The following is a 16,684-nucleotide window of genomic DNA, read 5'->3' as shown; positions in this document are numbered from 1 at the left end:
AGTCAATCAAGTACACTGCATGCACCTGAGCTCCCATGGGTTGCCCCTGCCTTCCTGCCAGGTGCTCAATCACTGCTTCAAGCTGTGACACAGCATTTTGGCTACAGTATCCCACTTCTAGGATGCTGTGTCCCTACCTCACTGTGTAGCACGCTGTCCCACAACACCTTCTCTCTCAACATCTCCTGCTACCACAGCATTCCTTCAATGAATGAGTGAGCACCTGTAGAGAACAGCCCCAGGGACTGAAGGAGAACAAGGCTGGGACTGCTCACTCAACTGCAGGCTTTGGAAGATAACAGAATGAGTTATTAGAAAATCAGGGAGCATCTCTGAAGACAAAATAGTAATATAAAGTAGATAATGTTAATGTGATGAGAAAAATAAAACCCTGTCATGAACATTTTCCTTCTCAGACTTGGTAACTGGGCTAAATAAATAAGGGAGGAGACACTGATGTGACACACTTGGCTTTGATAGGGCTTCTGGCAAGTGGAGTATGGAACTGTGGTGTTCATTAAGGCACAGTTACAAGCACCATATGCAGAAGTAACCAGGAATTCTTCTTTTGCAAGCTGGGAGTAAATTTCAAGTGAGGTTCCAAAACGTTCTGTCACACACCTGGTTTTATGTCATGTTTTATTTCACTACCAATGAAACAGAGAAGTGCACTTTCAGAATCCAGGCTCACCCTGAGCTGGGAGAGACCGCAGTTCAATGTGATTTTGACTATCTAAGAAACGGCCTAAAATCCTGTAATCCCATAAGAAAAAAAAAAAAAAGCACAACAGCAGCTTATAAAAATCATTAGTAAGTCACCAAGTCAAGAGCCCACACAGCCCCTACCGCTATAAAAATCCCCCTTAGGGGACCAGCTCCCCGCTGCTTTAACCCCAAGCGAGGAGCCCACCCAGCCGCCCCCATCCCCGGCGCTCACCATGGCGGCGCTCGCCTCGCCTCCCGCGGCCTTGGCAACCGACGCCCCGCCCGGTCGGAAGCGGAACTTGGGTAGCGCTGGCGGAGGTGACGGTTGTGGGGCTGTGGTGGCTGTGCCGGTAAGGTTGGGGGCCGAGGGTGGAGGGGCTGATGGGGACGGGCCTCGGGAGCGGGGCCGGGTGGAGGGAGTGCGATGTTAGTGCTAAAGGTGGCGTGAGGGCTGTGCGAGGAGGAGGGAGACTGGGAGGGGGGGGTTGAGGAATGGAAACTGGACGAGCAAGAGGTGGAAGTTGAAGCAATAGGATAAGCCAAGATTAAGTTCAATTGAAGATGTTTTTCCCTCTTTTCCTCCTCAGGATCACGTAGTTAAGAGCTGATTGCTAGCAAGAAAATGACATCTGTAGAAAAAGGTAAATAGTTGGTGTGGTGTCTGAGCAGGGTGGATTAAAAGGGCTTTAACCTGAGTTCTTGGGTCTTGTTTCTGTGGCTGCATGAAATGAGCAGTTAATTAAACTACATCTCCTAACGTGGTTTTGTTTGTAAGCACGTTGTAGGACTTAAAGCCTCTTTAACTCCTTATGGTGTTAATAGCTATGTTGCTTAATAGTAGCTTTATATCAGTGATCAGCTCCCAAAAGCTGAAGTTTGCTGTCAGTCCATAGGTAACACTGTCAGGAGTTTTTCTCCTTAATAGTTCTTGATCATATTGCATCTACCTAATATTATGTGGTGGAAATTAGTATGATTTATTGACAGATGTGTCATAATTAGCAACACACACTTGAATAATGGCTTTCCAGATTCTAATTTATGCTTGATAGCTCCTGCTGCAAAGGGCTGTTATGTGCATGCACTGTAAAATTAAAGCTTTCACCTTTGATGTACATAAATGAAGGGAAGAGTCGCAGTGACACTAAGATGGTGAACTTCCTCTGCTGTTTCTGAATTGTAGTTGACTATGCCTCGTCACCCATCCGAGGACCCGGAGATGGCATGGAAACAGAGCAGACGGATGAACCGGTAGAAGTAAGCAGTGGAGCCAGCACTACAAACCATCACATCCACCACAGCCCACAAAAAAAGACAGCCTCATCTCTGAGTCCCGGAGTGCTCCAGCTAGGGCAGATACATGCTGATAAGTCTGTAGAAGTTGAAGCCGTGCGTATATTAGTCCCCAAAGCGGCTATCACCCATGTTGTTGCAACTAAAAATGCTAAAGTAGCTAAATCGGCGGGACACAAAGGAGATGCTTTCCATCAGTCGGACGGAACTGCAGATCCCAAGAAAGAACAGACTGAGCTAAAAAATGCGATCGAAAAGCTGAAGAATTCAGAAAAGAGGTTGTTACAGGATAAAGAAGGTCTCTCTAATCAGCTGCGTATACAGACAGAGGTAAGAAACAAAAAGGTGGTTTTTTTTTCCCCTCACACAGTTGTGCTGCTTTGGTTTATTTAGTTTGTGAGTAAAACAAAAAATTACTGCTATGACACTGAAGCTTTGAAACACATTGTTTTCTTTTTGGAAAGTTAAGTTGCCTAAGTTGCACTGCATACAAAAGCAGAAAGTGTTTCAGTCTATGTTGATAATGATCAGATAGTTTGGTCTAATTCTAGGTGAATCGGGAGCTGAAGAAACTGCTTGTTGCTTCTGTTGGGGATGATCTGCAGTATCACTTTGAACGGATGGCTCGTGAGAAAAATCAGCTTATCCTAGAAAACGAAGTCTTGGGCAGGAATCTGTCTCAGTTGTCTGAACAACTGGAGCGCATGTCCATACAGTGCGATGTTTGGCGAAGCAAATTCCTAGCAAGCAGGTATTCCCACTTAAAGCACCATTTTCCTGTAGGCTTTTATTATACCCACTGAGGCACTTGGGAATGTACGTATATATGCAGAGGGCAGCCACAGCAGCTATTGTAAGACACTTACTGTGAAGTTTCCATCAGTAGAAGAGATAAAAAGAAAGTAAACTCCTTGTAAAGCTCAGTTGTTCTGCCTTTCAAAAGTAATAGAGTGTGTCATAATACTCTTAAAATGTGAACTCCTGTTCTTGTTAAGTTCTTACTTCTGATCAACTGCATCCAGTTTAGGGTTTAAAATCATCTTCCAGGACAGATGAAAGTATGATACAATCATCAATTTGTAAAAACAAACAAAGTTAATTAATTTTTCAGGGTTCTACTAAAAACAGCAACAAAGGAAGGAGGAACAGGAAGACCTCTTCATTAAACGCTGGTTGTGTTAGTGCTGGGAACCCAACAGTTACTTCTGTACTCATAAACTAATACACAGCAAGAGCTGGGAGCAAATCTTAAGCTGGTCTAAATGTCAGTCTCATTTGACAAGGGATTAGACTTTTAACTTGCTAAGTGCAGATGATCTGCCAGTGTTAGGATTTTAATCTTCTACTGTACCCATATGCAACTCACTGCATCTTAAATAGTGATGCTTAATGCATATTATGAAAAAGACTTCTTCAAGGAAATGGGAATATTTATTCTCCTCCATTTAAGTTGCTGGTACTCAGCAGTTTTGATGTACTGAGTGAATAAACAGTTGTGATAGTACTATCCAGGCAAGTATCACTATCCCAGTTTAACTTGTTTCTTCAGCATTAATAAGAATCTTAAGATCACTGGAAGGGAACCCCTTTCAATAATATTTTTAACAGTGTGGAGATGTGATCAAGGTAACACCTTTTCTATTGCAAGGTTCTCATTCATTCAAGTCTCAGATTTCTTACTGGTAGTTATTAGAATGCATTCTGTTCTTGGTATTTGCTGTATCTCAGGCATTGAAATACCAACTCCAGTGCTCAGTGCCAAGTCTGTTGGCACAGAACAGCAAAATATCACAAGGGCTTTCTCATTTGCAGCTCTCACATGCTTGTATCCGGAGCATTTAACATCTAGGTACTGCTCCCTGAGAGAAGCAAAGAAGTGAATGCAGCCTGCAGACATAGCTGTCATCTTTAGAAATGACGGAAAACACATGATTATAGTGTACTTGCAAGAACCCTGTCAATAACAAAGTGTATTCAGCTTTATGTGTCAGGGTATTTGTCCACCATACTTACTTACCTATTTGCATAGAGTGGCATTAGATTGTGTAGACTCAGCAAGCCATAATGTAATTTTGCACTTGTGTTGAATGCAGTTGAACCAAAATTACTCTTAATACATGTCCTTTGTAATTAGGCTGACATGTTCTGCACGGAGATGGAAGGGGAATGGCAGCTTAATCCTTAATCTGAGCAGGTTAATTACTGTCTGCAGTAGAGTGAAGGTGACTTTCAAACTGCTCGCTTAAATTACTAATTGGAGATATCTTTTGCAGGGTTATGGCTGATGAACTAACCAACACCAGAGCAATTCTTCAGCGTCAAACCAGAGATGCACAGAGTGCAATCCAGGATCTGCTGAATGAACGTGATCAGTTCCGTCAAGAAATGATTCATACACAAAAGTACGATTTTCCTAATCCAAATTACCTCTCTACAAACTTCTCATTTCAGTTGGTTTATTCTGGGCTGGAAAAGAGTCAAATAACTTTCCCCTTTTCCTGCCATATTTAAGAAAAAAATAAATATGCTGATGATTAGTACAGCTGCTTTCCATTCTCAGAGATGAAAGCCAAAGTAGCATTAATTCAGTGTTCCATAGAGGTGTGAGATCTTGGAGGTCATATTCTGTGGAACTAACACCTCTTATATCTGCAGACTTTATATAGTAAATCACTTGCTGTCTCAACTTCAGGCATCTTCTCTTTCCAAACTAACAGATTCCATTACCTGCAGTGACTCTTTAATACTTCGTCTGATGAGCATCTTTTATCACTATTAAGAATTCTGCATTGGTGAGGCCTTCCCTGTGAGAGAAACCTGTTCTGCCTCCTTGCTTTAAATAGTTAAACCTTCTTTGATTAACGTTTGTCTCATACAGCAATTTTTGGGAAGATTCCACTTAAGCATGTGTGCTGATAATATAGAATATGAAAAGCACTAGATTTTTTTCCTCTCTCTTCAGGCTTCTGGAGGAGCTGATGGTGTCTCTTCAGTGGGGGAGACAACAGACCTACTACCCCAGTGCCCAGCCTTACACTACAACAGAGCTAGCAGCTGTGAACTGTAAACTAGCCAAAGCTGTAAGCTCACATCTTCTTGGAAACGTTGGATGTAGCAGTCCGAAAAAGACTTCAACAGCTGTGGAGTTTTGCAATACCCCTGCTGAGAAAATGGCTGAAAGGGTAAGAACCATTTGTGTAACTCAGTCTTTCAACACAGCACAGGGTCAGGATCGTGTTTTCAGAAAGAAAAGCCTTATGTTGTGGCAACAGCTTAATATTGTATTGAAAAAGGATTTGCAGGGGAAACATGCTGGATAGTGCTGTCCGGTGTCTAAAAATCAAAAACATGGAAGAATAAGCACAACGATTTATCTGTATTGTCTGAAATCAAGTTGAAAAACTCTGCTTTAGAGCAGAAAACCATCCTTGCTATTAGAGAAGGATAAATCCTATTAAGCTTTGTAGATAGATTTTCATTCTCAGCTTTTCCTCCCTTAGGTGCTACATGTTCTGGATCCAGCTGCACGTACAGAAACATCAGCAGAAGCTTCTTTTTCTGAGACTTCTTCCTTCCTTTCTACAAAAAAGAATATTGGAAGGTTTCACCCATACACAAGATACGAAGATATCACTTTCAATTGTTGCGATCACTGTCAAGGAGAGCTGATAGCCCTTTAAAAACATATGGCTGATATTTACAACTGCACATGGCACTCTTTCTAAAGAATTCCACTAGTTGGTGTTCAGCAGGCTTCCCTTGTTCCTCTTTCTTTCTGTATGAGTGGGTTTATAATTGGAAATCCTGTATTTTCTGCTTCCTCTGCCTCTTGAAGCCAGGGACTGGCAGGATTTCCTTATTCTGTGGGATACTCTATTACATTTTGATCTGAAAAGTTACTTCCTTCTACAAAGGCAAGACCAAAGACTTTACTGGTCCAACCTGCAGAGCATAGAGATCCCGCTGACAATCTTATTAGCAAATATTAATGAATTCATCATCTTTAGAGGGAAGCAAAAGCATGAACCATACCAAAGCAAAGGAAGTGCTATATTTTTAAATAAGAAATAACAATCCAAGGTCATTAGAATATGGTCAGCTCCATGGTTCTTTAACTGCAATGAACTCTCCTCATGTCTATGTTCAGCCTTTTAAATGTAGTCATAAGGAGTGTATGCAGTGAGTCCTTGTAGCTGTAAATTGTGAAAGACTGTGGAGAAGAGGAAAAGAGCTTGAATGAACTCTAGCCACAACATATAAATAGTAACTGGTTTTAAATGGATTCTTAAAAACTGGAGTGATATTCTTGTATTTTCATATAGCTAAAACAATGGCTTTTCCCTCTTTCATTTTGTAGAGTCATGCTGTTAAGTAGTCAGTCCTCAGATAAGCAACACGGACACACTTCCTTTTGTATACAGTGTTGAAAGCTAAACTAGCATTAGAGTTCATTCCTTGCCCAGTCTTCCTGGGTGTTATGGGAGGCTGAAGATAAGCACTACTTTTGCACAAGTATTAGTAAAAACAGGTATTAGTAAAAAAATATTTTTTTACTTTATGATATTGTTATTGTGATGTAAGTTCAAATAAATGCTCCTGCAGCTTATCTGCTAAATCCAAAGATAGAAGGTGTCAAGGAAACAGAGGAGCAAACATGGAGGAAAATTAGGATGATGCAAATAAGTATTTTAATTTAAGTCCCAGATTTACCATTAGTACTGTCAAGTTTAGGAAAAGGGTTTCTACAATAGCTACTTTCACTCTTTTTAAATCTCATACCATGAACATAATTTGCAAGTTACAAGTTCTTGGGTGTGCTTTGGTTTGCATGAAGAATACAATAAATTTTCTTTGCTTATAAGTTACAATTTTGGATTCAGTACAGCTCATTTCAGACCTTGTGTTCCTCACAGATAACTTTGCTCTCATCAGTCACTTCAGCACATTTATCACAAGTTCCCAATATCAAGGTAATGGTATATTTTAATAAATGTAGCAAACGTGGAAACGTACACAAGGAATTCAGCCTCCTTGATATGGGTAAAGGTCATAATTTACATTATCTTTCATTTCACGGAATAATAAGTTACTAAATGTGAATGCATCAGTTTGACTCACAGAAATAAAGTTCCAAAAACCTTCAAGTTCACATGCACATTAGCCATTAGTCGCCACTTTCCCTGAGTTAGAATAGTCCTTCAGTTGGGCTGGAACAGCTGCTCCACAGGCCAATAGAAAGTGGCAAAGATTCCAGAAAGCATCTTCCAACACCACAAGTTACACACTCATCACAAGCAGTAAATAGCAATATTAATCGAGCAAAATCAAATCAATAATAGCCTGCATCCAGGAATTCATGGTGGAGTTCAGTATAAAGTGCCTTTTAAAAGGAAATACATATTTGCCACCCTCACAAATAGATCTTGCTATTTGATTTGGTCGAACCAAGGAGATCCCTGAGTTGTGCATCAAAGCAGGCTTTTCAACAATATTAATTATAAATAAGTAGTAAAACCATTGTCAGTGAAGGGGACTGTTGGATTTGCTAGAAAGCTTTAAAAACACCACAAAGTCGGTAGCTAGAAAGAGCAGTAGTTCAAGCCATAAAAACTAAGAGGGCTGTCCCCAAAGAACTCAGTGGTTACCTCCAAATTTTCAATAGTAATTGTCTCTGAAGCGAAAAGATCGAGGCTCCGAACTAATGCTGTGGATGTTCTGCATCTGTTTTGCTCTTCTGGCTTCTAATCTAAGCTGCCTTACTGTCTCTTTAGCCGCCAGTTCTTCCGCTCGCTGTTCTTCTCTCTTTCTTTTTAGCCATCTGTAGAGAGAAAAACACGACTGACAGATAAAACTGAAAATTTTATTCCATCCATTCAAAGGAGACTTGGCCTCATTTAAATAGAGCCCTCTAGTCCTTCATGATAAAGGTGCTACAGCCAAGTCAATCTAAAAGCCCATCTGTCCCAAACATGGGAGGCACTGCTTCATCCCAGCACTCCTGGTGCTGCACCCACATTTCCCTATATCTCCTTCTATTGAGCTGATTCAATTAAAAAATGCCTTCACAGATTAACTTTCTACCTGTTCAATGTGCTGAATCAGCACAAGACTGCTCTACAATAGGCAAGAAGGGGTAAGGAAGAAGGATCTCCCTTTTCTAGCAGAAGCAGTTTGTTATTTCAGCTCAGACTCTGAAAAACTACTTCCAAACAGCAAACAACACTATTTTGCAATGTTGATACATAATTTTGTTGTATGTATGTACGTATTATACACATATATATACGTAGTAATTAAAAAAGACCAGCAGTAACAACATTCCACAAAATGAGAGTCTGAGTATACAAACTATGTTATTTTCCAAATGGATTCCATAGGATTTTACTCACTCTTTAAAAGCTCTGTTGCATTCCTCTGTCCTTGGAAAAAATGTAATTCCCTCTTCCTGCCGTCTCAAAATTTCTATTTGTTTTTCTTTCATGTGTTCTTGGTGCTTTTTTTTAAGCCATAACCTGTACGCTTCTTCTGGATTCCTGTTTCTCTCCTATTTAAATAAGACATATGCCCAGGGGTCATCATTAAACAACCTTTATAGTAATTGTACTCCTATAATTTCATCACTCTGCTGTCATCTCTCATTGAAATTAGAGAAACTTACAGCATATGGATGCTTGCTTACATGTCGTGGAATAAATACATGAGCAAGCATTCAAAGCAGCATGTTATAAAAAATACAGAATTTAGCTTTCTCAGCTAAATTGAAAGCTAAATTGAAGCTCATTGTTACAACACAGAAGAGCATCTGAATCATTATTCTCTGCTCAGGCCACATGCATTAGGCAGTTGCCAACAAGTTCTGATGGTAAGGAATAAACTTAAAAGAATTTTCTGGCTTGCTCACAGCTGGGCTCAATCAAGTCATCCACTTGCTAAACAAAAAGGGCATCACTGCATCTCCTGTGATTTTATTGTGGCTAAGTTCACAAATGGAGCCTGTATGATAAGAGCCAACTTGCCAGGCAGAACCATTCAGAACATGCAAGTCAGTCTAGTTCTTTCCTGCAAGCAGTATGACAGAAAAACTTCCCATCACTGCCCATTTTCATAGACTTAGCTAAGAGCACAAGCTTACAAATAGAACCAGATCAATATGGCTCCCAATCCCAATACATTAGGGTGACCTTACTTTGCTGTTCAAGTTTTCTAGCTCCTTTGCACGACGAATTCGCTTTTCTTCTTGCGCTTGTTCTTTCTTCTTCTGTAGCCAGGCTCTAAACACCATCTCATTCTCCCTTCTTTTCTGTTCTTCTTGCTCTTTTTTCCATTCTTCTTCCTTGTATGAAAGTAAGAGCAAATAAAGCTTTACTTGTTAAAACGACTGCCTTAATCTGCAAAGGCCTTATTGTCACAATGGACAATAAGTAATTTGAATTATATTCTGACAAAAATATTGATGAAAAAGGGATAACCAGACTGTAGCTAGTAGGTACAATCTAGCTGCAATAATATCACATTTGTATCACCAAAGCAAAGCAGCCCTGTTATTAAAGACCCTGTAATAAACACTCTCCCATACGAGAGTTGTCTATTACCTGCTTCATCAGCACACAAACAGGCACCTACATGACTGTGGTTATGTTAGCTTTCTCCACAGATTACACTGCAGTGTAGATGTGATACCACATACAATGTTTCAGTAAATAATGGGTTTGCAATAGAATTTAGAATGAGCCAATGAGCAAAAGCTATAAGTATAAAAAAGCAAAAGAAAACCTATTTATGACAGGCTGATTTAATAAATACTTTGTTTCTCATGTGATCTAGGTATAATCCTATGCCATTATCTATAGCTCCGTTGTGCTTTGGTTTTCTTTAAGAAAATGAAAGGAATTTTAAGAGATTCTGCACAAACTCCAGAGAATGAATATTATGACTGCCTCTTTTATCATGAAACAACAGAGTAAATGCTGTGAACACGTGGCGTTTATGAAGCAGAGGAATGTGATGGTCATCGTGATCTGCTTGTTGCCTCTGTATCTTTACCTCTTTCCTCAGTCTTTCCTTCCTTTGTTCTAACTGCTTCCGTAGTTCTTTTTGTCTGGGAGAGAGGCAGTAAGTGGAACTTCTCAAGGGCACACTTGCAGACTGTGATCTTGGTGGGGCCTTCCGTTTTCCCAGACCTCTTGCAGCGTTGATAGCAGAATTTGGGCGATGTTTAGGGTTAGACGGAGGCCTAGGCAAAAAGGCACACTCTTCTGCAGCAGGAGAAAAAGAACGTACGCCTGCTCTTACTGGATGTACTTCCTTCATTCGAGAGACGGTGCCAGAAGAACTGAGGTGAGAGGGTTTTGGAGATGTACGTTGAGTTTCAATGTCAGTGAAAGAAACACTTATTGGGGGCAAAATGCCCTGGCTTTCGATATCACGTAAACTTAAGAGTTCAAACTTTCCATCTTTTTCCACTAGGACTTTACCATTCTTCTGTTCCTCGTTCTTGCCAGCAGGTAATGAAACTGATGCGCTTTCTGGTCCTGTATCACTAGAAATATGCAACTGAGACAGCTGCATTGAAACATCACCTCCTCCTGCAAGGTCTGTTTTATAAATTTCAGCATCTTCAAGAGGAGGAACTTCAAGATCCACCAACGTATCCTTAAATTTTAATTTCCGCTCTCTGTTCTCACCTACAGGAGCCTGATTCTCCAGCAGTTTGTTGGCTTCCTCAATCTTTTCCAAGACATAACGCTTTATTTCTTCATCTACTTCCTCATCCAGCTCCTGCTGGTTTTCCAGCTTGGATTCCTGGATAGAGCATTCACTATCAGTATCAGAAACCTGGTCTCCTTCTTTTATGTCAGATCCAGACACCAAACTTTCTTCCTCACAGTGCTTCACTTTCACATCTATGCCTTCTTCTGGAAGCCCATCTGGATTGTTTTCCATTTTCTCATAGTCTTCCTCAAAGGTCGCCGCAGCTTCATCATATTCCTCCTCAATGTCATCTTCTTTCTTTTCAGGAGTCTGAAAAAATAAGCTATCTCAATTTATTCTCTCAACAACAAATAGTATCCAAGAAACAGAAAAGAAAAAGTGAAAGAGAAAAGCAGCACTAACTACACGTGTTTTAAAAGAGGCAATCAAATAGAGAACATCTTAACAAATAGCTTTTTTGGCACTAATAACATTTTTTCCATGAATACGTATAGATAGATAGATAGATAGATAGATAGATAGATAGATAGATAGATAGATAGATAGATAGATAGATAGATAGATAGATATGCGAAGCATAGCTAACCATGGCTTGAATATTGAAGCAATCAGTGATGATGTGCAACAGAGCAACATGCTGCACAAGCACTCAAAGGAGCCTGCACTGGAAGCAGAAGTACTTTTGTACCAAACACATTTTCAATGAGCACTTAATTCTTTGTTTTAAGACAACTGTAAGCGAACTAACCAGGTCACTGGATTAATTTCTGCTGTCATTCCAAATAATCTTCCTTGTCAGATCTCAGCAAGCTTATCCATACATCTCAAACCACACTGAATTTAGGGCTTAGTATTCCTAACACATACTCTTTTGGCATTCTAAATAAGAGACTACTAATATTTAATTTAACAAATACCTCTCCTTCACCAAGGTTTTCCTTTTCCTCTTCATTAATTAGCCATTCAAGGCCTTTTTCAAAGTCATCCTCATATTCTTCTCTTTCTGTTAAATCATCCATGTTTTCCTGCCCACCTTGGTCTTCATTGTCACTCATTTTGGTTCTATGGTAGAGTAATGCTATGAAAGAAAGAAAAAAAGTTTTAAAACTCCAGCACAGAACATGGCTATCTCCCTTGGAACCTACATCAAACTTGTGAGCAGTATCAGTACAACCATGTAAGGCATTGCCACAGCACCTCTGAACTAAAGATGATTTTAAAATATGAATGGCTTTGGGCTTTCTAGCTCTAATTAAGAGAAGGAAGATTTGAGTCAAAAAACAAGGCAAGGTGACATACTCAGCATATCTCTTACCGACTTTAGAGAAAAACACACCGTCTCCTAACTGGCATTCTCCTTATTTAACAAAAAGATCACTATTTTCTCATTTTCAGAAGTGTTACAAGCTTTCTGTGCTCCCAGGTGGGTTCTACATCCTAAGCACTGCTCTTTACCTGTCTTCCCCCCCTCTCCTTTAACCTATCTTAAATTACATAATAAAGCTGTGGGATTCTAGAAGATCTATGTCATGCCTTAAAAGAGAAGGAGCCGTCAAAAAGCTTCTATTAAAATGAGAAGACGTTCACTGACTGAGCAGGAGCCTTCTGCTACTATTACCAAACATATACAAGCAGCCAGCATTCACACTGTGTTATCTCCACTAATATTTGGGATCAGGAAGTCAGACACTAAGTGAGACCACCAGAAAAAAGATTCTGTTCTGATTTAAATGACTGAAAAGGGTAATGATGGGAAACAGTAGCCAGTTGATTAAGCTGGATATAGTCAAACTCATGACAAAACTGAAGATAAGCCACCACAAAGATGGAATCTTTTAAGCAGTCTTTGGACTGCACAGCACATAGGTGTCTATGGCTCCTGTCTGGATGCCATGGTTCCTGCCTGGAATCATTCACTCCCATGTAAAGACACAAAAGGGCTGAAGGTGTGTGGAGACACAGACCAGACAGCTGATTCTGTTCTTTTTACAGTTTGTGCTACATCTATTTCCATTACATTTTACCTGCACCTCTTCTCATGAGAGACACAAACCTTTTTGCTTGGAAAAGCCCCTTCCTTCACAAACTCTTTTGCTGTGGGTAGTGACACATACCTAAGTTCGTAACAGAGGCTACCTTACTCTAGGACATACTCAGCACAAAGAACTATTCCTCCTACACTTCTTCATAATTATGGTTAAGCAGTTTTAAAAGGTAGAAAGCTGAATCGTGCCTTTAACAAGACACATTCACAACAGTCTCTGCTGCTTAATAGTGAAAATTATTTTCCTTTTTTCTTTTTTTATGATGCGTATAACAAAGGAGGGCAGCGTCAGTTCAACCTCTTCTGTCATAGCATGATGCAATTGTGGCTGAAGAACACAGTTTAGCTCAACAACCCTGTTCCAGAAGACCCTGAACCAGCTCCTGTTCTGTTCAGGGAATTATGAAGTAAGAATTAAAAGCACTCAGCTTCCAAAGGGTCCATAAGTTTTTAGGGAACCTCAGGTCTTCAGCTTCATAGAAAGGCTGGGTTGGTATTAATGGCCCTTAATGCTCATCCACATCCTACCCTCACCCCCCACCAGCTCAGGCTACCCAGGGCCCCACCAAACCCAGCCTTCAAAGCCCACAAGGATGGGGCACCCACAACCTTTTTTGGGCAGCCTATACCAGGGTCCCACCTCCCTCTACATGACAACGGTCTCTAAAGCGTAATGTAAATGTAGTTTAAAGCCGTTACCCCTTGTCACACCAGCGGAGGCCCCTGGGGCCTCAGGCCCTCCCCTACAGCCCACGCAGGTGCACACAGCGCGGCTCGGGCCGGCGCGGCGCTGTCAGCGTTGCCATGGCATCTTCCCCCCCCACCACGCAACAACTGTGGCCGTCGATGGTGGCCCCCGAGGACCAAACTCCTTCCACAACCGCCGTCGCCCCGTCGCTATGGGGACAGCATGGCGGCCCGCTGGGCAAAACAGGGCGTTCCGGTGCTGTTTGGCTCCGGTTTGCCTGCCTGCAGCTCGAGCTTTGGCGCTGCATCGTTCATGCCCCGACCCGGCAATAAGTACTTTGATCAGAGCTGAAAACCGTGGTGTCCAAACAGGAACGTTTGTTAGTGCTAAGCCTCTGGGGAGGTGCCCCTCTGTGTTAATCAATCATACGTCAGCCCTATAACTTTGAAATGTGAACTAATAAATAAACAATCCTAAATAAATTGCCTTCTGGGTGACCTCGTTGCAGCCTTTCAATACCTGAAGGGAACTTACTCTCAGGAGGGGCGTAAACTGTTCGAAAGGGCTGATAATAGCTGGACTAGGGGAAATGGTTTTAAGTTAAAAGAGGGAAGATTTAGGTTGGATGTTAGGGGGAAGTTCTTTACTAGGAGAGTGGTTAGATCCTGGAACAGGCTGCCCAGGGAGGTTGTGGATGCCCCGTCCTTGGAGGTGTTCAAGACCAGGTTGGACGGGGCCCTGGGCAACCTGATCTAGTAAATGTGTATGTTTGGTGGCCCTGCCAGGCAGGGGGGTTGGAACTACATGATCCTTGAGGTCCCTTCCAACCCAGGTCATTCTGTGATTCTGTGATCCCCACCAGCCCCACCAAGCTGCAGGCCCAGCCACCCTCAAGTCACTTCCCCTTGTAGAGCATGATGCTTCCCCACACCTCACTGCGGGTTCCTGCTGGCATGGAGGCTGGGGCCACAGCAGCACAGTGGGCATAGGTGGGAGAAGGAGATGTCCTGGCATGCAGCTGGTTATTCCCAACACAGCAGTAGAGCCCTGTTTTGATTTAAAAAGGCCTAACAAAGCTGAAAGTGACAGCCTAGAACTACACCAGAAGGCCAAATGCCTCCTCAATGGGAAGGAAGGGCCCCCATTACTTACCTCAGATAATGCTTTGCCTTACTGATGGTGGTCTCCACTGCAGTAATGAAAATGTCAGTCACCAGCCTCATGCAGAGTCAGGCAGATAGCCTGTATGTGAAGATGACACTCCAGAGTTTCATTTTCCCACATTTACAGAAAGGTGGCATAGATAAGTTCATAGCATCTAAAATAAAGCTTTGATATTGCCCCAGTTCTCTTTGTGCTTTTCTACTACAAGCACACCCTTCATCTTACAAAGAAGTGCCGCCCTTTTCATTCACCAGAGATGCTTTATTCTTCTAATTACAAGTCAACCTGATTGTAAGACAAAGATTAGACTCAACTGCATGAAGATCAAGCTTTGATGCCTCATAATGAATATGTAATTATATTTCAAGATCAATCTGAAAACATGCATATGTTTTTGAACCCGTATGTCATTAAGTTTACATCTTCAGATGTTCCCTTTATGACGGAACTACAACACAACACAGTTGTGAAGAAATGCAATGGAAACAATAGCTGAGCAGTGCAGCACTCCAGGGACAGGCTTCAGACACGCCGGTTGCTCTTTTTTGTGTCACTAATGCACGAGATATCGCATTTAGGAAACACCAATTTATTCAGGGCAAGCATGCTTAACAGAGGAAGGCTGTGTGACACCTTTAGAGCACCACTGAACAAGCATGGTCACACCTTTTGTAGGAGGCACCTGACTAAGTCAAGAGTCACTAGGTATATATAGGATCCAGGGCTGCTAGCCCCCTATCCTCTTTTATAACTAAAATCTCTCTTTCCTTCCCGATTATCAGCTACTATTGTGCAAATAAAGTAGAAAACGTAATCACATCTGTGCAGAGCCCTTCCCTTCCCTGAAAGCACAGACAGAACAGCCCCTGCTTTACACACACACAGCCTCAGCAAATTTTAATGCAACCCTGCAGCACATTGGCAGGCCCTCAAGTCTAATGACAGCCCAGGGGCACAGCACTGGGTGCTGCCTGCTGCACTGCATCCTCTAGCAGCTCCTGCTATCCCTTATCTTTTGGACACAAGCCTCTCCCATTAATAAGGACCAGAAGCCCAGGAGCTATGCTAAGGACCTCAGCAAACCCAACATAGGATGCACAGACTCAGTTTTAACACTTACCTGAACAGGGTACCAGCCACCACGTCCCAGGGAAGCAGCTCAGCCACGCGTGGTATTTCTCTCACCCCTATCAAACCACACCTGCTGCTAAGGCATTAATCCAGTTCGTGGCAGTAGCTTGACGTTCCTTCTCAGCTATCACTGTGGCAGCGTGAGATGGGAGGAGCAAGGGGGATTTGCCATGGTTCACGTGGACCTGCTTTGCTCACAGGCGAGAAGCAGCATCAGGATTCTTGTCACAGCACCTTTCATCAGCACCAGAGACTTGAAACGCTTGAATCTGCCTTGAAATGTAATGCTTTGCTATCTAAGCTATTAATTAGTCCCCTGCTTTATGCAAGCATAGATTTTAATCCCCTGCTTATTCAAGAAGCTAAGGCTGGCATCCCTGTTCACCCAGAGAATGAAATTCACATCTGACATACTGACAGTTACATCCATCCTGCCTCAGCAATAAGGCTCTCAAAGAAATACTTGCAAGAGCTGCATTTTTTCTTAGCACACACACACACTCTCCCCAGTCACCTATTTTTTTTTTTCTCCTCTTAACAAGCCCTGCAGAAGGCTTGTTGGCTACTCCCCACACCTAGCTACAGACTGGTAGCTCAGAGAGTACTTCCCCCTTCAGCCCAGCCTGCACTAGCATGTAGCAGTCATCTCTTCCAGAAGCACAACACAGGGACAGATTCCTAATGTAATTAAGTGTGGGTTTGCCAGGACAGGACATCTATAGTGTTTCTTCCTTAGAACCTCAATTTTGTTATCCAGATGATGTAAATAGAAAGGTCTTCCTTCATTGTAAACACACCTGCTTTCCTTTACAGCCAACCTTAATGAGGCTTGTGCATCCTGCCCACAGTTACTCTGCACCACCACATTTCTCCCCCAACTGCACCAGTCCATACTTGAACTACAGAGATTTCTGAACTGCTCAGCAACTAAGGAACCCCAAGGCAAG

At 42.0% G+C, this 16,684-nt stretch overlaps 3 protein-coding genes across 9 annotated transcripts in view; 1 reads left to right on the top strand and 2 right to left on the bottom strand.

The window, feature by feature from the left end:
• NME7 (NME/NM23 family member 7) overlaps positions 1 to 985 on the bottom strand; it is a 141,095-nt gene extending 140,110 nt beyond the window's left edge. Inside the window, exon 1 of the mRNA XM_085525248.1 lies at positions 938 to 985. Within this exon, the coding sequence (XP_085381374.1) occupies positions 938 to 940 (3 nt within the window). The 5' untranslated portion in view covers positions 941 to 985. The remainder of the gene's footprint in view (positions 1 to 937) is intronic.
• Positions 986 to 999: 14 nt separating this feature from the next.
• On the top strand, positions 1,000 to 6,866 carry BLZF1 (basic leucine zipper nuclear factor 1). 2 transcript variants are annotated; one of them, XM_015875357.3, is made up of 7 exons: positions 1,000 to 1,055; positions 1,293 to 1,346; positions 1,889 to 2,328; positions 2,550 to 2,749; positions 4,272 to 4,400; positions 4,961 to 5,180; positions 5,499 to 6,866. In XM_015875357.3, the coding sequence occupies exons 2-7, from the start codon at positions 1,328 to 1,330 to the stop codon at positions 5,676 to 5,678; spliced, it is 1,188 nt and encodes a 395-aa protein (XP_015730843.2). In that variant the 5' UTR covers positions 1,000 to 1,055; positions 1,293 to 1,327; the 3' UTR covers positions 5,679 to 6,866. The 2 variants fall into 2 exon arrangements, with proteins under 2 accessions (XP_015730843.2, XP_032303519.2); XM_032447628.2 differs by having other exon boundaries at positions 1,000 to 1,144.
• A 777-nt stretch (positions 6,867 to 7,643) lies between these two features.
• CCDC181 (coiled-coil domain containing 181) lies at positions 7,644 to 15,909 on the bottom strand. Of its 6 annotated transcripts, none has more exons than XM_085525139.1 (7): positions 15,727 to 15,909; positions 14,595 to 14,760; positions 11,628 to 11,788; positions 10,042 to 11,019; positions 9,185 to 9,331; positions 8,388 to 8,542; positions 7,644 to 7,816 (listed from the first exon to the last, which is right to left on the bottom strand). In XM_085525139.1, exons 3-7 carry the CDS (start codon positions 11,763 to 11,765, stop codon positions 7,654 to 7,656), a joined length of 1,581 nt encoding a protein of 526 aa, XP_085381265.1. In that variant the 5' UTR covers positions 11,766 to 11,788; positions 14,595 to 14,760; positions 15,727 to 15,909; the 3' UTR covers positions 7,644 to 7,653. The 6 variants fall into 6 exon arrangements, with proteins under 6 accessions (XP_085381265.1, XP_085381259.1, XP_085381269.1 ...); XM_085525133.1 differs by having other exon boundaries at positions 14,595 to 14,684; positions 15,727 to 15,893; XM_085525143.1 differs by lacking the exon at positions 14,595 to 14,760 and having other exon boundaries at positions 15,727 to 15,884.
• Positions 15,910 to 16,684: the final 775 nt, after the last annotated feature.

The sequence above is a fragment of the Coturnix japonica genome, chromosome 1 (genome assembly GCF_054131305.1).
Source record: "Coturnix japonica strain WE chromosome 1, WE-NBRP24, whole genome shotgun sequence".
Lineage (NCBI taxonomy): Eukaryota > Metazoa > Chordata > Aves > Galliformes > Phasianidae > Coturnix > Coturnix japonica.
The sequence above is the reverse complement of the archived record's forward strand: the minus strand, read 5'-3'. Positions and strand labels throughout refer to the sequence as shown.

Bases quoted from the DNA above. Each gene is read 5' to 3' on its own strand.
- BLZF1 (XM_015875357.3), top strand. The intron at 2,329-2,549 runs GTAAGAAACAAA...GTCTAATTCTAG, and splicing joins AGCTGCGTATACAGACAGAG to GTGAATCGGGAGCTGAAGAA. The intron at 5,181-5,498 runs GTAAGAACCATT...TTCCTCCCTTAG, and splicing joins CTGAGAAAATGGCTGAAAGG to GTGCTACATGTTCTGGATCC.
- CCDC181 (XM_085525139.1), bottom strand. From the start codon at position 11,765: ATGAGTGACAATGAAGACCAAGGTGGGCAGGAAAACATGGATGATTTA. The intron at 9,332-10,041 runs GTAAAGATACAG...CTTTCATACAAG, and splicing joins AGGAAAGACTGAGGAAAGAG to GAAGAAGAATGGAAAAAAGA. The intron at 8,543-9,184 runs GTAAGGTCACCC...TTATTTAAATAG, and splicing joins TAGAAAACTTGAACAGCAAA to GAGAGAAACAGGAATCCAGA.